This window comes from Jaculus jaculus, chromosome 7 (genome assembly GCF_020740685.1).
Source record: "Jaculus jaculus isolate mJacJac1 chromosome 7, mJacJac1.mat.Y.cur, whole genome shotgun sequence".
Lineage (NCBI taxonomy): Eukaryota > Metazoa > Chordata > Mammalia > Rodentia > Dipodidae > Jaculus > Jaculus jaculus.
Genome location: NC_059108.1, coordinates 2,422,783 through 2,444,211, shown reverse-complemented (window position 1 = coordinate 2,444,211; position 21,429 = coordinate 2,422,783). Strand labels below are relative to the sequence as shown.

The 21,429-nt window shown below is 43.0% G+C and overlaps 1 protein-coding gene across 5 annotated transcripts in view; it reads left to right on the top strand.

Moving 5' to 3' along the window:
- Znf568 (zinc finger protein 568) overlaps positions 1–21,429 on the top strand; it is a 73,168-nt gene that overhangs the window by 47,389 nt on the left and 4,350 nt on the right. For 3 of the 5 annotated variants that reach the window (XM_045153784.1, XM_045153788.1, XM_045153783.1), the window contains 3 exons: positions 4,835–4,958; positions 8,430–8,525; positions 11,140–13,444. In XM_045153784.1, the coding sequence (XP_045009719.1) occupies positions 4,835–4,958; positions 8,430–8,525; positions 11,140–12,581 (1,662 nt within the window). In that variant the 3' untranslated portion in view covers positions 12,582–13,444. Of the gene's footprint in view, positions 1–4,834; positions 4,959–8,429; positions 8,526–11,139; positions 13,445–21,429 lie in introns of those variants that run through there. The other 2 variants (XM_045153790.1, XM_045153789.1) reach the window with 2 other exon arrangements.

Below are 21,429 nucleotides of genomic sequence, written 5' to 3'. Positions count from 1 at the left end.
CTAGTAAAATTTTGTGCAATTCATCTGCGTCTTCACTGTTTTTACCCAAATTAACATGGTAACCAGGTCAGTGTTGTCCTTTTCAAGTAGTGGGTTGGGAACAATGAACATTATTTTCCCTGTTCAGATACATAGCATATGGGGTAGGACTGGGACATTTAGCAATATATTGCCCAAGTTGGTAGTGGCCCACATTAAGATGTGTTTTCTGATTTGCTGTGGGTTTTAGATATGGGTACCTTCACTGTCTTTCTCATAAAATGGTTTACTCTTTTTGATGTGGACAGCATCCTCCTTTGGTAGTTTGGGGATTTGAAATCTGTTTACAGATTGAAGTGGTAGTGCCATTTGCTGCAAAAGACACAAAGCTAACTTGGCTCTGCTGCTACCCTTGCACTGGTGAAGGGTGGGGCACTGGCCATGCCCTTTCCACCTGGCAGTCATCCCAGTGGCTTTCCTCCAGGGCCACCATCAAATCCAGAAAATCTCTTTTCCACTAGGCACAACCAACCTTTAAAACCTTTTAAGGTTCTTCCACTAGCAGACTGAAACCTAGCATTGCTGCTAAGCTTTCTTTTTTTTTTTTATTTTTTTGGTTTTCTGAGGTAGGGTCTCACTGTATTCCAGGCTGACCTGGAATTCACTCTGTAGTCTCAGGGTGGCCTCGAACTCACAGCAATCTTCCTACCTCTGCCTCCCGAGTGCTGGGATTAAAGGCGTGTGCCACCACGCCTGGCTTTAAATATTTTTAATTTTTATTTATTTGAGAGTAACAGAGAGAGAAAGAGGCAGAGAGAGAGAATGGGCACGCCAGGGCTTCCAGCCATTGCAAACGAACTCCAGACACATGTGCCCCCTTGTGCATCTGGCTGACATGGATCCTGGGGAATTGAGCCTCAAACAGGGTTCCTTAGGCTTCACAGGTGAGCACTTAACTGCTAAGCCATCTCTCCAGCCCACTGCCAAGCTTTCTTTATGGCTCTGTTTCTCAAAACTTCCTTGCTGGCCACTGAGAATGTTCCACCTCTTTGTCTTCACCTCTTTGATCCCAGTTCCTGCCTTCTCAGTTTTTCTTTTGACCATTTTTATAAACTTCCCTGACTACAGGCAGTGATCACTGCACCATGAGTCCAAAGTGGCAATTGTGCACTTCCTATGTGCTGAGAGCCTAGAAGGATTTCATAGTCACAAGCCTGGAGCCTCACACACCATGTCCTGGAGCCTGTCTCTCTATCCAGCACTCAGCCCAAAGCTGTGGGGGTACTGCGAACAGTGCGTTCGTTCTACACACTTCAGTGGGGAGGAAGCTTTTGTCTTTGTGTTTTTTAACTCTTAATTGTCCTCTTCTTAGAATAGAGCTTGCCCTTAGTCTGTATTACTGAGAGGCTGGCAGAAGGGCAAAGTCTTATCCTGTTGCTGCTGTAAGCTTCTTCATAATGTCTTCCATGGGGTCTGTAAGATATGGGGGATATGAAGATGGTGGAAATTCACTTGAATATGCCTTTTACCACTGGCAGCCTGGGAGTGCTCCAACTCCTGTGTCTTGGTCTTTCCAGTGCCCATTGAGTCATCAGACTCATTGTTTTTTTGTTTTTGTTTTTCTTTTCCTGCTTCTGAGCTCATGGCCCTATGTGTGGCCTCACTCTACTATCTCTTGCCAGTCCAGGCCTTGGGGGAATACACAGGACAGTGGCCTCCTAACTGGACTCTGTAGCTGTGCTTTTACTCCTTGTCAACAAAACAGATCTGTCACTTCATTTGTTTTATTTTTTCAGTGAAGCCATGTGCCACTTTCAGGATATAGCTCTTAAATAACTCTTTCACATTCATTGTATATTTGTCAAAAAAAAATATTCTGGTGGCTGAGGATTTGACTCAGTAAAGTGCTTACTGAGCATACACAAAGCCCAGGTTTGAGCACCATCACCAAATGCATGAATTCAGACTTGGTGGTGCACCTGTAATCCCAGCATGTGAAAGGAGGAAGCAGAAGGATAAGAAGGTCAAAATCATTCTCTGTGATATAGTAGGTTCAGGCTAGCCTAGAACACATGAGACCCTGTCTCACAAAAATTAAAAATAGGGCTGGAGGGCTGGAGAGATGGCTTAGTGGTTAAGCGCTTGCCTGTGAAGCCTAAGAACCCCGGTTTAAGGCTCGGTTCCCCAGGTCCCACGTTAGCCAGATGCACAAGGGGGCGCACGCGTCTGGAGTTCATTTGCAGAGGCTGGAGGCCCTGGCGCGCCCATTCTCTCTCTCTCCCTCTATCTGTCTTTCTCTCTGTGTCTGACGCTCTTAAATAAATAAATAAATAAATAGGGCTGGAGAGATGGCTTAGCCATTAAGGCACTTGCCTGCAAAGCCAAAAGACCCAGTCTCAATACCCCAAGACCCACATAAGCCAGAAGCAGTGACTGGAGGCCCTGGCATGCCCATTCTCTCTCTCCCTTTCTTTCTCTCCCTCTTGTCTGTCTCTAATTAAAAACAAATAAATACATGCATAATTATCAATGCTCATGGTCATCTTGGACTTGACAGATGTTCCCTGGGAAATAGAAACTTAAGTAGTTCAGTATATCCCAGTCCACTCCTGTTTTCATTTAGTTTGACCTCCAGAGATTACTATTTTTGTCTGTTCATCACTGCATTCCCAAATACTTCTAATATCCACTCTATTATTTTAAGTTAGTAATTTGGTCATGGTAACTAGCCATCTACAGATCCTGATGTCCTGTGATTTTTTTTCCTCTCTCTCTCATTCTCTTACTGCCCCCCACCTCTTCCTCATCCTCCTTCTCTTCTTCCCTCTCCCCTCTTCCATTTAATAGTCTACCTTGAGCCCAACATTTATTGAGTTTTCCGACTAGACAAGAAGGAAGCTGATGATGATTTGTTGAAGCCTCAGTATGTGCCAGTATCTCTGTCTCTGGGGGTTTTGGGACTAGGGATGAAAGGAATGAATGACTGATATAGTGTTTGGAGTTATGGGACCTTCTCAAGGAGTCAAGGTGTACACCAGCAAGGTCCATGTGGAACTTCTTTGTGTTTACTCCCCTTGGCTGAGTCTGTATCTTCATTACTTTTGGTAGCTTAGGAACAAGGAGAATATAATTTAACTTAGATGTATAACTGTTAAGAAGTCATGACATATACCTGCAAAAGGACCTTCGAGAACTTCTCCAAACTAGTACACAAAAATAATGATATTTACTGGGGTTTGGTGGCATGGGCATGTACTCTGAGCTACTCTAAAGGATAAGATAGGACGATGTGAGTTCAAGGCCTGTGTGGGTTGTGAAGTCAGTTCCTTGTCAGCTGGGCAAAACCCTGTCTCTAAATAAAAAATAAAAAGGGGCTGGAGAGATGGCTCATCTGTTAAGGTACTTGCCTGAAAAGTCTTAAGGACCTAAGTTTAATTCCCCAGTATCCATGTAAAGCCAGATGCACAGTGGCACATGCATCTGGAGTTTGTTTGCAGCAGCTGTAGGCCCTGGCACACCCATTCTCTCTCTCCATTTCCTTCTTTCTGTGTTTCTGTTGCCTATCTCCAATAATATTTTTAAAAAGTAAAAAGAGCTGAGGGGGCGGCACATACCTTTAATCCCAGCACGCAGGAGGCCAAGGTAGGAGGATTACCATGAGTTTGAGGCCACCCTGAGACTACAGATTGAATTCCAGGTCAACCTGACCTAGAGTGAGACCATATCTCAAAAAAAAAAAAAAAAAAAAGTAAAATGGGGCCAGGCAGAGCCAGGCATAGTGGCGTACACCTTTAATCCCAGCACTCAGGAGGCAGAGGTAGGAGGATTACCAACTATTTGAGGCCACCCTGAGATTACATAGTGAATTCCAGGTCAGCCTGGGCTAGAGTGAGACCCTACCTTGGGGAAAAAAAAAGGAAATGGAAAGTGGTTAGGTATTAATATTGCAGGGTTTAGAATATGAAGTTTAGTTGGCTTTATTTTGTTAAGCCTAAAATTCAAAGTGACTATGAAATTATGTAAATTATATACATCTTCAGAGGTTAGGTTTTATAAGGAATTTTGAAATAATTCAAATTTTTCTTTAAAATATTCTTGCATGGGAGAATGTGGAAGAGGCAGTGAGAACATTGTTTTTTTGAACATTGAGAGTACTGTACACTTGAGTGTATAATTTTATTTAAAGGGGAAACACTGCTTTGCTGAACTTTAATCTCAGACTTGGGTGGATAATGGAAATGCAAGAGGTTACATGTATAGGAGCCACAGATGTTCTCAAAACCTGAGGGGACACTTGCTTCTGACCACTCTTGTTTCCACATTGACCTTCCCTTTGGAAGGGACCAGACTAGCCTGGTACCCAATAGAGGCCCACTACTGTAGTGTCTGCTCTACTTTCTTTTAGTCTGTCTTAAAGATTTTTTCTATTAATTTCTTCCTTTTGCACACACATATGAGTGTGGGTATGCATACTACGAGTATATGTCTGTGTGCATTGTGAGTGGGGCATGTGTGAGTACGGGCACACTTGCACACGAGTGCTCATGCTAGAGGTCCATGTTAGGTGTCCTTCTCTATCACTCTCTACCGTATTAAGTGAGACAGGGTCTCTCATGAATAAAGAACTTATCAATTTGACTTCATAAGATAGCCAGAAAGCCCCAGGGATTCTCCTGCTTCTGACTCCCTAGCTGTGGGATTGCAGGCATATGCCACCATACCTGGCACGTTTCACATGGCTGCTGGGGATCTGAACTCAGATCCTCATGCTTGTGTGGCAGCTATGTTACCCACTGAGCACTTTCCTAGGCCCTTGTCTATTAATTTCACAAATAACACGCTTATATGGTTTCAGGGTGTGGTGTTCAAAGACGTGGTGATTTACTTCTCTCGAAAGGAGTGGGGATGTTTACACCATCCCCAGAGGAATTTGTACCGAGATGTAATGTTGGAAAATTACAACAACCTGATCTCACTGGGTAAGTTTCCTCATCAAAATTCAGAATTGAGGGCTGGAGGGATGGCTTCGCAGTTAAAGCACTGGCCTGCAAAGCCAAAGGACCAAGGTTCGATTTCCTAGTACCTATGTAAAGCCAGATGCACAAGGTGGTGCATGCATCTGGAGTTCATTTGCAGCTGCCACAGGATCTAGCGTGCCCATTCTTTCTCTCTTTCTCTCTCTCAAATAAATAAATAAAACTTTTTAAAAATTCAGAATTGGTCTTCTAGAACTTTTATATCCTGTATTGTGAGAATTGTTTTGTTTGAGACATCCTTGCCCACGGCAGCTTGAACTCATGGTAATTCACCTATCTCATTCTCCTAAGTGCCAAGATTACAGGCAAGTGCCACCATCCCCAGATAGCTAAATCTTACTTGCCAAACAACAATAATAGATCTGTTCCTTGTGAAGTTAGGAGCCTGTCTGTTGACATCTGTGTCTTCTCCATCCCTCTGATCTTCATACCTTCTGCTCCTTATAAGATCTTCTTCTCTTTCTTTATATTCATGGACTGTTTTCGGTTATTAGCATATATTAATCATACATAATAATGGGTTTCATTGTGATATTTCTATGCATGTATATAATGTATTTTAATCATATTTTTCCCTATTACTTTCTATCCCCCTCACTCTTCTTCCCCTTTCTAGCTAGTCAACCTTCCTTTCATGTCTTTCTGTTTTGTTTTGTGTTTTTGGTGGCCCAATGCATTTAATTTGGAATGCTCACAGGAGTATAGGTAATTTACTGGTGCCTAAACCACTGAAAAAGGGGTCTCTCCTCCCCCATTCACCATAAACTGCCCATAGATCCTCATAGAGGAGTGGGGAGTGCTGAGTTTTAGAGTACAGAAACCATGCCATGCCTTTTAAGTCCACTCCTGTCGTATCTTTTAAGTTCTTTCTGCCTTTCAGGGGAAAATATACATGTACCATGTAGGATTGAGCATTAACAGTATTTATTCTCGACTCTGAGCAGTAACCATTGCCTGTAGCAAAAGGAAGCTTCTCTAACCACAGCTGTCCACAGCACTTAATTTGTGGGCATAAGTAAGTATTTAGAAGACAGTTTGACACACAAATCATGTCAACTTAGCAGAACAACAGCAGTAGCATCCCCATTAGGGCATATGACCACCCCAGTCTCTGGCTTTTGACTATGTTTGCAGGACCAGATATGAGTTCCCTCCTGCGGAGCAACCCTAAAGTCCAATCAGAAAGCAGTTGGTTACTCCAGAACAGTCAAGCCACTATGGCACCAATGGGCATATCTTGTATGACAGGCTGATAGTATAACCTGCACAGCTGAGGAAGACTGCTGATGGTATGTCTCCCCAGAAACCTGTATAGCACATTCAAGAAGCATGAAAGCTAACCAGCAAGCAGGAAGCTTCCAGCTCAGTTCCAGCTTGGTTTGTCTTTGCAACCAAAGTATGCTGTGTCTTTAGCAACAGGATCTGACCATGTAGTGCTAGTGGGCAGCCAACAGCTGTGACAATCTTCCTATATTATTTGGGGGACTCCCTGACCAACAACTCACAGGGAGCTAGATCACCATGGGTAGTATGGTGGTTTGATTCAGGCGTCCCCCATAAACTTAGGTGTTCTGAATGCTAGGTTCCCAGCTGATGGAGACTTGGGAATTAACGCCTCCTGGAGGCAGTGTTTGAGGCAGGCTTATGGGTGTTATATCCAACTTCCTCTTGCCAGTGTTGGACACACACTCCTGCTGCTGTTTTCTGTCTGATGTTGGCCAAGAGGTGATGTCCACCCTCTGCTTGTGCCATCATTTTCTCTTGAGTCCATAAGCCAAAATAAACCTTTTTTCCCCACAAGCTGTTCTTAGTCAGGTGATATCTGCCAGCAATGTGAACCTGACTTAACAGTAAAGTCAGTACTTAGAAGTGGTGCTGCTAGACACCTGACTGTGTGGCTTTTGGCCTTTTGGAGCCAATTTTTAAGAGGAATGTGGAAGGATTTGAAACCTTGGCTTAAGAGAAGCCTTGCAGTGCTGTAGATACAGCTTGATGGACTATTCTGGTCAGAGTTGTGGACTGTGAGGTTTGGCTTATGAGGGTGAGAAAGAGCTTTGCTTGGACTAGGCGAGAAGCAGTTTGTGTGAGAAGCTTGCTGTTAGGCCTGTGTCCTGAGAACTTGTGCAGGGTTGTATTGCATAGAAATGGATTGGTGTGAGCAGAAGGATATGGCACAGAAAAAATGAAGTCTTTGGACCAAAACTCTGCCCATTCTTCTGCAATTGAATGAGAGATTACAACCATTGAGATTGGGCCAGCTGTTGTGCATTGGGACAACAGGAAGAATGTAGACTCTTTTTGAAGGGGCCTGGATGCTGAAGAAGTGTCCTATTCTTCAAAGTCTGCTTTATTACCCCCTGGATTAACAAATTGGAATCCTACCTGGTATTATGTAGTAATAAGCAATGCAGGAAAGAGAGGATCATTGAATTTGCAGCACGGTCTTGTGTTTCGGAAATGGCCATGGGCAGTGTGAAGCAGGTTTGCTGGATGCCTGCATGGAGACCCCTTGGAGCCATGAGGATGAACTGTGGGTTGCAGTGGAGATCCAGTGGAGATGCCAGGACCATGAGATGGCTGCTAAGGAGACCTGCCAGCCCTGGATGAAGTTTTCCAGGACTGTGAGTGGCCTAGCTGAAGGGGCAGAATTGGAACTCCAGAGACTTGTTGCTCGTTAGAATTTCAGACTTGGAGATTTGTCACTGACTAGAGTTGTTGGACTTGGAGCTACAGAGTTTGATGTATGCCCTGGTTGTTTTAAATCATGCACTGGTTGAATATTTTTTTTGCTATGCCCAGTGCCATCTTTTGCAGTGGATTTATTCTGTGCCATTATGGGTTTGGGGTTTTTTTTTTTTTTTTTTGGTATTATGGTTCTGTTAAAAGACCTTGGATTATGGGAATGTTTAAACATCATTGGGATTGATAAAAACTATGGGGACTTTTAATATTGGACTGAATGCATTGTATTTTATATCATGTATGGTTATCAGTTTATGGGCACCAGGGAGGGGATGTAGTGGTTTGATTCAGGTGTTCCCATAAACTTAGGTGTTCTGAATGCTAGGTTCCCAGCTTATGGAGATTTGGTAATTAAAGCCTCCTGAGTATTGTTGGGGGTGGGCTTGTGGATGTTGTAGCCAGTTTTCCCTTGCCAGTGTTTGGCACACTCTCCTGTTCCTGTTGTCCACCTGATGTTGGCCAGGAGGTGATGTCCATCCTCTGCTCATGCCATCCATTTTCCCCTGCTATCAAGGAGCTTCCCCTCGAGTCTGTAAGCCAAAATAAACCCTTTTCTCCCCCACAAGCTGCTCTTAGTCTGCTGCTTTCTGCCAACAGTGTGAACCGGATTGCAATAGTAGGTTTTAATTATGACATGAACTATATAATCTTGCTTTTTTTTTCCTTGAATAGGTCTTGCTGATGTTAAGCCAAGTGTGATCTCCCTTTTGGAACAGGGGAAAGATCCCTGGATGGTTATGAGGAAGGAAACACAAGAACTGCATCCTGGTGAGTGATGACGATGCGTGGCACTGGGGGATTAAGACAGGTTGTCACCAGCCAGTCTGTGAAAAGGCAACACTTCTGAGGTGTTGGCAGAAAAGCTTCCTAGACACAGAAGTCCTAAGGCCTGGGAAAGAGGCAGGATGTCTCGGCACAAGGCCCCAGGCTCTTGCGTGCCGCTGCCTTGCCAACTTCTGCCATGGCTCCTTCCATTTAGAGAAGCGCCTCTGTGACAACTACTTTTCTTGTATTTTGGGCCCAGTTTCCTCTTGGGTTTTTAAAACTATTTCATTGAAATATAATTTATAAAATTTATCCATTTAAAGGATGCAGTTTGGCCAGACATTATGGTATACCCCTTTAATTCCAACACTTGGGAGGCAGATGTAGGAGGATCTTTGAGAGTTCAAGGCTACCCTTAGACTACAGAGTGACTTCCAGGTCAGCCTGAGCTACAGCAAGACCCTACCTCAAAAACAAAAGGGACTCTGTCTCTTATTTTCTCTCTCTCTTAAATAAAAATTTTTCTTTAAAAAGATACTAGTTCAGGAGCTGGAGAGATGGCTCAGCAGTTATGGCATTTGCCTGCAAAACCTAACAACCCTGGTTCAATTCCCCAGAACCCATATAAAGCCAGATGTACAAAGTGGCACATGCACCTGAGGTTTGTTTGCTGTTGCTAAAGGCCCTGGCACACCCATTCTGTCTGTCTCTTTTCTCTCTATATCTTTACTTGCAAACAAATAAAAATTTTTAAAAGAACCCTTTTTAATGGTTATTTTTTTCTGTATGTGTGAAAGCTTTCATAATATTAGAAATATGCTCAGCACTGCAATATCTCTATTACACCTTCCAAGGCTCAGGGTCCATTCCGGAAGAGGTAGCAGAAAGAATATAAGAGCCAAAGGAAGGGTAGGACTCCTTACAACATGCTCCTCCAGACACAAAATGGCCTGGATAGCCATGACCTCACAGTGCCTGACATAACCTATGCAAGACCATCATAATAGGAGGAAAAGATCAAGACGTTAAAATAAAAGAGACATTGATTGAGAGGAGGAGGGGATATGATAGAGAATGGAGTTTCAAAGAGTAAAGTGGGGGAGAAGAAGGGCATTACCATGGGATATTGTTTACAATCATGAAAGTTGTTAATAAAAATTAACTAATTTAAAGAAATAATATTAGAAATATGTAAAATGATATGTGAGCTATATGCTACCAAAAACAAACAAACAAACAAACAAAAAAAACGAGTAAGTAGAGTGCTGGGCATTCTATTCCATAAGGGTGGTCCCCTAAGTGGCTGTAACTAGAGATAGACAAAGCAGCTGAGTGAGCCTTGTTGATATCTCAGGAGGTTATTTGCCAGCAGATTCTAAAGGAGGGCTGTACTTAGCAAGTATGAAGAGCATATAGTTGGTCAGGGATCTGGAGCAGTAAGCTAAGGGGAGACAGTAGGCAGGAAGGGCAGAAAGAGGCCATCTACCACATGAGAACTTTGACTCTGACCCTGTGAGAGGGAGGATTTAGAACAGAATGGCAGAACCTGGCTTGCTGTAGCAGGAACACTGGTTACAGTGTTGGGTGAAAATAAGGAGGGCAACAGTAGAATCAGAGCTAATCAGATAGGTAGTATTCTGAGAATCTTGGTTCTGGACAAGATGGTAGAGATAGAAAAAAGTCAAAATCTAGATCTGTTTTTGTTGTTGTCATTGTTGTTGATGTTTTGAGATTCAGTCTTGCTCTAGCCCAGGCTGATCTGAAATTCACTATGTAGTCTCAGGATGGCCTCAAACTCATAGCAATCCTCCTACCTCTGCCTCCCGAGTGCTGGGATTAAAGACATGCACCACTGTGCCCAGTCTAGATCCATTTTGAGGCTACAAATGAGATGTGCTGTTGGAGATGCCTTACTCATTGAGAGTCTCTGAGTTAGTCCTAGGTGGTTCCTATCTGACTTTCCTCAGAGGGGAAGAACCCCTGCCTTCATCTTCCTTCATGAGCTCTTGCTTTGTCTAGTCTCATTCCCTTCTGGGTTTTCCTCCAGACTTCAATGTAGTATTAAGAGTTAATCAGGAGCTGGATAAATGGCTTAGTGGTTAAGCCCTTGCCTGTGAAGCCTAAGGACCCCAGTTCAAGGCTCCATTCCCCAGGACCCACGTTAGCCAGATGCACAAGGGGGCGCATGCATTTGAGTTCATTTGCAGTGGCTGGAGGCCCTGGCGTGCCCATTCTCTCTCTCCCCCTCTATCTGCCTCTTTCTCTATCTGTTGTTCTCAAATAAATAAAAATAAACAAAAAAAAATTTTAAAGAGTTAATCAGATTTTCATCACCATTCATTATTTCTTTTAAAAAATATCTTATTTTGAGAGAGAGAGAAAGAGAGTGGGCATGCCAGGGCCATTAGCCACTGCAAATGAACTCTAGAAGCATGCACCACCTTGTGCATCTGGCTTACATGGGTATTGGTGAATCGAACCTGGGTCCTTAGGCTTTGTAGGCAAATGCTTTAACCACTAAGCCATCTCTCCAGCCCATTTGTCATTTCTAACTTAGGACTTTTCTTGCTCCTAAAATGTGAAAATAACCTCTGCTTTCTTTCCGGCTGTCTTACAGACTGGAAGCCCAAAAGAAGAGCTAAGAACTTACCTCCAAAGGACACTTACAAAATTCAGTCATTGCAACAGACAATAACAAAAGAACATATGTGCTCTGACCTTGAGGCCACCAAGGCCCGGGGTAAGAGAGAAATCACATGCCAGTTGGAGCAACAGCAAGGGCACCAGAAGGAACACTTGAGCCAAGCTGTGGTAACTGCTAGAGAAAGGCCCACTTCCCTTCAATGTGGTTCCCACAGAGAAGCTTGCCCTGGAGAGAAATCCTGTGAATGTAAGAAACCGGAGAAAACGCTCCAGTACCAGTCACGTTCCATTCAACATGAACAAAATCGTGACAAGGAAAAAAGTACTGAATGTGGACACTGTGGGAAAGTCTTTAGCACTATGTCAGACTTGGTTAAGCATCAGAGACTTCATGAAAGTAAAAATAGCAATGGAAATAAGAAAAGTGCCTTTACTCATGGCTCTGAAATTTCTAAACCTCAGAGCCCTCATACTGGTGAGAAACATCATAAGTGTAAGGAGTGTGGGAAAGGCTTTCATTCTACCTCACAACTCAGTCACCATCAAAAGATGCACTTAGGTGAGAAGCCCTACAAATGTAAGGAATGTGGGAAGGCTTTTCCATCCACTGCACAACTGAATCTGCATCAGAGAGTTCATACTGATGAAAAGTACTTTGAATGTAAGGAATGTGGGAAGGCTTTCACACGCCCCTCCCACCTACTTCGCCATCAGAGAATCCACACTGGGGAGAAGCCACACAAGTGTCAGGAATGCGGGAAGGCTTTCCGTTATGACACACAGCTTAGTCTCCATCAGCTCACTCATACTGGGGAAAGACGCTATGAATGCAAGGATTGTGCTAATGTCTACACTTTTGCCTCACAGCTGATCCTGCACCAGAGGGTTCACACTGGTGAGAAGCCCCATAAGTGTAAGGAGTGTGGGAAGGGCTTTATCTCTGAGTCACATCTTCTTCGGCATCAGAGCGTTCACACTGGCGAGAAACCTTACAAATGTAAGGAATGTGGGAAGGGCTTTCGTCGTGGCTCAGAACTTGCCCGACATCAGAGAGCACATGCTGGTGATAAACCCTATGAGTGTAAGGAGTGTGGAAAGGGCTTTACTTGCAGCACAGAGCTTGTTAGACACCAAAAAGTTCACACTGGTGAGAGACCTCATAAATGTAAGGAATGTGGTAAGGCTTTTATTCGGAGATCAGAACTTACTCATCACGAAAGAAGCCATAGTGGTGAGAAACCCTATGAGTGTAAGGAATGTGGGAAGGCCTTTGGTCGTGGCTCAGAACTTAGTCGACACCAGAAAATTCATACTGGTGAGAAACCCTATAAATGTAAGCAATGTGGGAAGGCCTTTATTCGGGGTTCACACCTGACTCAACATCAGAGAGTTCATGCAGGACAGAGGAGTGAATGAAGAATTGTGGGAGGGTCAGAATTTGACATCAGTAAATTCATATTGTTTTTAAAAGGCCTATGATTTTAAGGAATGTAGAATGGGAACTTATAGGGTCTTTCAACAGCATCAGAAATCATACTGGGGGAAATATGTTCTAAAAGATGAGGGCCAGAAATCCTCTGACAGACACTTGTTGGTGATGAAAACCTTATACATGTTTGTGATTGGGAGGGATTTATTTGTTTCAGAATTTGCCATCAAGCATCCAGTTGGTGAAAAACTGGAAGCTTCCCTGAATGTAATGGAAGTAGAAATGCCTTCCTGTGACTCATAACCAAATCAAAGGCAGAGGTAGGAGGACTGCTGGGAGTTGAAGGATAGCCTGGGACTACTGAGTGAGTTCCAGGTCAGCCTGAGCTGGAGAGAGACTCTACCTTGAAAAACAAAACAATAAACCAAATCCACCTCAGGGTATTTATAGCAGAAAGACACTTAGGAAGGCAGTGAATGTGTCAGAGAAAGTAGCCTTTGGTCCCTCTCTCAGGATCAGGGTAACTAGTCCTCAGGGGAAGTGACTCACATATATAGTATAAACGCCACATATGTAACACCCAGTTTGCTTTAGTTTATTCACCCTACTATACTTGAAGCTATGTTCATGTTAAGATACAGCACTACTTCCATTCTACTCAGAGTATCAAAATATTTGTGAGTTTGTTCTCCAAGTTAACTTGAACTGAATCAGTATGGGAAAGTATTTACATTTTAAAAAATATTTTATTTTATTTATTTGACAGAGAAAGAAGGTGAGAGAGAGAATGGGCACGCAAGGGCCTCCAGCCACTGCAAATGAACTCCAGATGTGTGCGCCCCCTTGTGCATCTGGCTAACATGGGTCCTGGGGAATCAAACCTGGGTCCTTTGGCTTTGCAGGCAAGCACCATAATCGCTAAGCCATACCTCCAGCCCAGTATTTACATTTTTATTAGTCCTTACTCTACATTTCTTATAAATTACTCAACTACTCTTACTTATAAATTATTATAATTCTGAGCTGGTCATGGTGGCATATACCTTTAATCCCAGCACCTGGGAGGCAGAGGTAGGAGGATTGCTGTGAGTTCAAGGCCATCAAAGTGAATTCCAGGTAAACCTGGGCTAAAGCAAGACCTTACCTTGAAAAAAAGGAAAAAATTATAAAAATGTTCTCACATAAATCGGTAATGCTTGCACTATATTTCTTAGTTGTATTGTGAAGGTTAAATCCACTTATACCCTTCAGAATAGCATCCAGATAATATTTAAAGCATTCCTAATGTAGCAGGGCATAGTGAGGTATACCTGTAATCCCAGTACATTGGAGGTGAGGCCAGGAGGATCTGGAGTTCAAGGTCATCCCCAGTGAGATAAGAGCTAGAGACCAGCCTGGCCTACACGAGACCCTGTCTTAAAGTAAAAACTTAAAAAAAAAAAAAAAGCCACCAGGCATGGTGGCACACGCCTTTAATCCCAGCATTTGGGAGGGAGAGGTAGGAGGATCGCCATGAGTTCGAGGCCATCCTGAAACTACATAGTGAATTCCAGGTTAGCCTGGGCCAGAGTGAGACCCTACCTTGAAAAACAAACAAACAAAAAATCCATGCCAATCTCTGTGCCACAGAATTAATATAGCCTTGGCCAAAATCCAAGTCCCCACTAGGAAATTTAAAAGGTAGTCTTATAAGTAAATTTCTATTTAAAAAAAAATAAAATAAACTGGGTGTGGTGGCACAGGCTTTTAATCCCAGCACCTGTGAGGCAGTGGTAGGAGGATCACCGTAAGTTCCACGCCATCCTGTGTGTATCTAGTGAATTCTAGGTCAGCCTGGGCTAGAGCAAGACCCTACCTCAAAAGTGCCCCCCTAGAAACTTAAAACAAGTTGCTTTTAGGAATGAATACTACTATATATTGAAGTTTGGAGACGATGAATAAAGCTATACTTTGAGGAAAATTAACTCAGCCTAATATGGGTCAAACATAGAGGATTAAGGACCAGGATTGATTTTTCTTCACTACACCTGGTACACTACCTATTCATAGTAATTCTCACTAAATATTTGATCAAAGGAATGAGAGAAGGCAGAGATATTCTACTGCAGTAGGTAGAGACTGACAAAATTAATGAAGGGCAAAACCAAAGCTTGGGAAGTTTTCTGAAATGAAAATGTTACATCTTACAAACAAAAGAACCCAGGGCTCAGAGATGGCTCAGTCATTAAAAGGTTTGCCATGCAAGCATGAGACCCTGAGTTTGGATCCCCAAAGACCTATGCAAATGCTAGGTGGGTCTGGCATCCTGCCTGTAATCCCAGCATTTGGGAGGCAGAGATGGGATTCCCAAGGCAAGCTGCCTGGCTAGACAAAACCACACGAACAAGCTCTGGGTTCAAGTGAGAGACCCTGTCACTATGAATAAGCTAGAGAGCAATGAAGAGAGACCTCCACATCACCTCTGCCTCCACATGTGCACATACACCTGCATATACACAAGCACCCATGCACATGTGAACGTGCATATGCATACCATGCACATACACACACATGCAAAGATCCAAGCATCATGTGTGTGACAGGAGAGATTTTACTGAAATAAGCTAGACTTGAGCTGAAGTGGTGCCTTAGTGGTTAAGGCACTTGCATGCAAAGTCAAAGGACCCAAGTTCAATTCCCCAGGACCCACGTAAGCCAGATGCACAAGGTGGTACATGCCTCTGGAGTTCGTTTGCAGTGGCTAGAGGCCCTGGCGTACCTATTCTCACTCTATCTCTCTGTCTTTAATAAATAAATAAAAATATTTTTTTTTTTTTTGAGGTAGGGTCTCACTCTAGCCCAGGCTGACCTGGAATTCACTAGGTAGTCTCAGGGTGGCCTCAAGCTCACAGCAAGCCTCCTACCTCTGCCTCCAAAGTGCTGGGATTAAAGGTGTGCGCCACCACGCCTGGCTAAAAATAAATCTTTAAAAAAAGAAATTAAAGGGCCCTGAGAGATGGCTTAGCAGTTAAGTGCTTGCCTGTGAAGCCTAAGGACCCCAGTTTGAGGCTCGATTCCCCAGGACCCACATAACCTAGATGCATAAGGGGGCATATGCATCTGGAGTTTGTTTGCAGTGGCAGGAGGCCCTGGTGTGCCCATTCTCTCTCTGCCTCTTTCTCTTCTGTCGCTCTCAAATAAATAAAAATAAAAAAAAGGGAAGTTAAAAAAAAAGAAATAGGCTAGACTGGAGGAGCAGAGAGTATTGGTTTAACTATCAGCTGGTGTTACTATTCTCTTTCAGCAGTACCTGCCACTTGCTAGACTCTAAATGGCAGGTGCTTGTCCTAGCTTTGCATCTCATCATGTATGTATTGCTCCTGGCCACGAGGACTACACAGAAGTCTACACGGGGGATTTAGTTAAATACATGAGACAAGGAAATGCTCTTCTTAGTTACAAGCCATGTGCTAACTGTTTGTGGCTGTTTTGTAATCAGAGGGCCATGAGGCTGAGATTGGCTCAGGGTATAGATTGTCCTTGACACTGTGGCTTCATGAAGCCTGTAAAGTCCATTTTCTGTGGACTTAAGTGGGGGTGAAAAAGCAATCATGCATTATAAATTTAGATTCAAATTTTTACAACATATTTTAATTCTAGAAAATTAGCATTTAAGAAGTAATTTCACATATATACACAGATATTCTATTTTGCTAAGGTAAAATTTCAGCTTTTTATATTCAGCTTTTTATATTCAGCTTTTTATAGTTTCTGAAATAGAAGAGCATTATTTTAAAGTATTTTTCTAACCATATTACTGAAATTATATATATCTGACTTGGATTTAGTAGGATATAGGAAATATTTATTTATATTCAGTTTTTCATAGTGTATTTTATGTTATGTTTGAAATCCTGAAAATATTTGCTGAATAAAGTAAAAACAAAGAAGAAACTGTTTAAAGAACCACACCATGTAATTTCTCTAGTGCCAAGTTTCTGGGCAGCTAAAACTCTTCTACCTCTTCAGATAGAAGTCACAGCTCTGGAGGCAGCCAACATCTTTGTCAGATTTGGAAAAGAACAGCATCCAAAGTCAAATCTGCTATTTATGATATCCAGTATTCTTTTTTCCCAGCACTCGGGAGGTGGAGGTAGGAAGATCACTGTGAGTTTCAAGTCAGCCTGGGCTAGAGTGAGACTCTACCTCAGGAAAAAAAAAAAAAAAAAACTCAGGACTTACTGCAGATGAATATTCTAATTAAATCAGTAAGTCAAATCTAGCATCCTAGTAAAAGAAGAACAGCTGCAGCCTGACCATTTGTCACAGAAAAACGAAAAATAACTAAATAAGCAAATATTTGAAAGTAATGACAGCAGCATGTGTCTGCTGAGAAGCCATTGGAGGCGTCCACACGGCCAGACCTCCGGGCTGCAGTTGTCACAGCAGAGTTGTCTCCCTCGACGGGGTCCCGCCCCTAAGCATGCTATAGAAAAAGCACAGGAGATGTAAATGAGCTAAATGGGGCGCATAGTGTGTGACAAGGAACATCAGTCTTAGCGATTATTAATTTCTAACAAAAATTCAAGTATTGTTAAAGGGGAGGGGGAGAAGTGATTGATAATTTTACCTGCACTGGTATGTTAATTTCATAAACATGTTCTTCATATTTGTTAACTATTGTGAAAGAATTTGAACCCTTCGTAGAAATTAATTAATGAATCCAGGCAGGCAAAAATAGGTGTTATATTAATACTGATTTCATTACAGCTTCTGACACTTTTTGAGTTATAAGAAAATATTGAGAGATCTCTCTTTTAATTTTCTGCTCATGTAAATATATTTTTTAAATATATTTTATTTATTTATTTATTTGAGAGAGAGAGAGAATGGGCACACCAGGGCCTCCAGCCACTGCAAATGAACTCCAGACACATGCTCCCCCTTGTGCATCTGGCTTACATGGGCCCTGGAGAGTTGAACTGGGATCTTTTGGCTTTGCAGGCAAATGCCTTAACCACAAAGCCATCTCTCCAGCCTGTAAATATATTTCGTTTTTCAGGATTTGAAAGTTTATACCAGAAACCAAACATATACTACAGAGACTTTTTTGAAGAAAAACAAATCTGTATACACAGTATCTTAAGTGCCAGAACCCAGTGGATGTCATTCTCCATTACTTCTCTATTCTCAGGAAGCATACCCACACCTACATTCACTTTGGTAACAGGGAGGTGAAGAGTGGAAAACGTGTTTGAATGGGATTGCACATGCCGAGACACACTGTCTCCTCCCGTGGAAATATGCCACAGACATCTTTCTAGTCAACACCTCAGATCTGACTTGTTTTCATCTACATGGTATAGACAGACCATATATGTGCAGCCCACTCTTCTAACAGTGAATGTTCACATTTGCCTTACTGTAAATTATGTAGGTTTACTTCACATGTATGATTGCATGTTGCTGCTGTTGGTACTGTAGAGCAGGTGGATTCCTACACCTAAATTCCTTGTCTTAACATTTGAAATGTAGTGTTTGGTGCCTTTTTACACCCTGATCATGATCACTGTCAGGTGCATTCCCTGACAGTGGCAGTGCTTCAGGGTCATTTGTTACTATGATTGCTTTCTTCTTTTTTTAAATCTGCTTCCCTTTTCAGAATTGGAATTGCTTTTGTGCAGTGTTGAGAAGACTTTATTGTCACATGCTTGACAGTCTGTTTCCTTAATTTAACATATATATCCTTGGCCTTGTTTATAGCAAAAGTAGTTACAGGCTGGGTGTGGTGGTACAGGCCTTAATCATAGCACTGGGAGGCAGAGGTAGGAGGCTTGCTGTGAGCTTGAGGCCACCCTGAGACTACCTAGTGAATTCCAGGTCAGCGCAATAGAGCGAGGCTCTACCTCGAAAAAAAAAAAAAAGAGTTACCAAAGATCTTCTATGAAGGGCCAGGTGTCAAATATTACAAGCCTAGCGGGCTCTATACTGATGTAGCGTAGAGCACAGAGTAGATAAGCCAGCGGTCCTCCACAGGAGCAGTTTTACTGCTTCTGCACACATCCCCAGTAGACATTTGGCAATACCCACAGATGGCTTTTGGTTGCCACTGTAAAAAGACTGCTGTTTGTGCCTAGTGAGCAGAGCTAGAACGTAAGTTTGAAGCCAACCTGGGGATACAGTACAAGTCCCAGGTCAGCCTGGACTAGATAATAATACCCTGCCTCAAGATAACAAAAAATATTATTTTTACAAAAACAGGCAGATGGCCATGTTCATGTTTCCTCTGTAGGCTGTGGTTTCTAACTGACTCCCCCTTTTTTTGAGGCAAGCCAAACAGATAGGCTTTTTTTTTGTTTAAATGAGAGAATTCGCAAGACAGGGCCTCCAGCCACTGTAATCGAACTCCAGACACATGTGCCACCTCGTGTACATGTGCAACCTTGTGCGCTTGTGTCACTGTGTGTCTGGCTTACGTGGGACCTGGAGAGTTGAACATGGTTCCTCAGACTAAGTAGGCAAGTGCCTTAACCACTAAGCCATATCTCCAGCCCCTGCACCCCTGTTTGAAATGCCTTCTTTCTACTTTCTGCCTTACTAGTTTTATTTCTGAATTGTCTCTTTTACTCCAAATGCTTTCCATCTTTTGTTCTGCTTCATATCTTTGAATCTTCTGCCTGAGTAAGAGAGAGAGAGCAACTTCAGTGTACCAGCCCCTCCATGATCAGAGAATCTGGTTTGGTTTTGGTTGGAATTTTATAAAATGAATAAATCGCTTCAGAAAACGATAAAGCCTTTTCCTGCATGGAGTGTTTGTCTCTGCGCCTGAAGAAAGAATGGCCTGGTGCACTGAGCACCTGTTGAAACCAACTTCATTACAGCTGCGTGAACAAAATGGTTGTGCATCCCTCCCTCCATGCTTCTGCCTGCAGTATGTGGGACTGACCAGTGTGGCTTTTAGGCTCATGCTTGCTGGGTTACATCTTTATGTAGTTTATTTATTGAAAGAAAAACAAGCCGGGCGTGGTGGCGCACGCCTTTAATCCCAGCACTCGGGAGGCAGAGGTAGGAGGATTGCTGTGAGTTCGAGGCCACCCTGAGACTCCATAGTTAATTCCAGGTCAGCCTGGGCTAGAATGAGATCCTACCTCGAAAAACCAAAAAAGAAAAAAAAACAGAAAACAAAAAAAAAAGTTGCAGTTAACATCAATTTTGCATATTTTGAGCTCTGGGGGATCTATCTAATAAAGATTTTTATTTTCCATACCACTCATTTGGGCCCAGGAGCCATGCCTATGGGCTGCACAGCCGATCCCCGTTGGCTGCAGCACTAGGAAAGTACCTAGCCCCACAGCTCCCACCACCACTGCTCTGTGTGCCTGTAGGGCACTTGGAGACCCTAGAACCCACAAGAGAACCTTCAGCCACCCAGTGAGGGCAGGTCATCCGCCCCAACCATGCCACACATCCACCTCTGCATCTACTAGCTCCCAGTGCAGTCAAGATAAAAGGCAGTTGTGGGGCTGAAGAGATGACTCAGCAGTTAAGGCACTTGTCTGCAAAGCTTAAGGACCTTGGTTCAAGCCCCAAGTACCCAATACACTGCCTCCAGGAGGAGTTAATTCCCAAATCTCCATCAGCTGGGATCCTAGCATTCAGAACACCTAAGTTTATGGGGGACACCTGATTAAACCACCACACATCTGGAGTTCATTTGAAGTGGCTGGAGGCCCTGGCGCATCCACTCACTCTCTTTCAAATAAATAAATTTTTTTTTTTGGTTTTTCGAGGTAGGGTCTCACTGTAGCTCAGGCTGACCTGGAATTCACTATGTAGTCTCAGAGTATCCTTGAACTCACAGTGATCCTCCTACCTCTGTCTCCCAAGTGCTGGGATTAATGGTGTGTGACATCATGCCCAGCTTCAAATAAATAAAAAACATTTTTAATTAAAGAAAAAAAATATGGTCACACCAACAGATGACAAATTAGTTTCTGATAAATCAAGCTAGCATTTAGTAAAAACAGGGACCAAACAGAACCACTCATGTATAGCAAAAGCTACATCAAGGCAAGTCATATGGTACAAATCCATAATCAGGGGACAGTCAGGACTACCCTAGTTCAAGGCCAGCCTGGTTTACAAAATGAAGTCCAAACCAGCCAAGGCCACGTAGTGAGACCCTGTCTCAAAAAAACACACAAGTAGGGCTGGAGAGATGGCTTAGCGGTTAAGCGCTCACCTATGAAGCCTATGGACCCCGGTTCAAGGCTTGGTTCCCCAGGTCCCATGTTAGCCAGATGCACAAGGGGGCGCACGCGTCTGGAGTTCGTTTGCAGAGGCTGGAAGCCCTGGCGCACCCATTCTCTCTCTCTCCCTCTATCTGTCTTTCTGTCTGTGTCTGTTGCTCTCAAATAAATAAATAAAAAATGAACAAAAAAAATTAAAAAAAAAAACACACAAGTATACTGGGGCTAGAGAGATGTGGTTAAGGCACTTGCCTGTGAAGCCTAAGGACCCAGGTTCAATTCCCCAGTACCCACGTAAGCCAGATGCACAAAGTGGTACATGTGTCTGGAGTTCATTTGCAATGGTTACAGGCCCTGGCATGCCCATTCTCTCTCTCTCTCTCTCCCTCCCTCCCTCTCTCTCATATCTGTCTCAAATAAATAAAAAGTATACTGAATAAATGTTGCATGGGTTTCATTAAATTGGGAAATGTTTGCTCTCTACCTTAAAACTCAAGTTTTATCCTAAAGATGCAATAGCTACTGCAGTAAGAAATGTAAATTAAGTATTTACTGAGGGGACTCATTATATTTGGATATTTATGACTGTATAGCAGAAAATATAAAA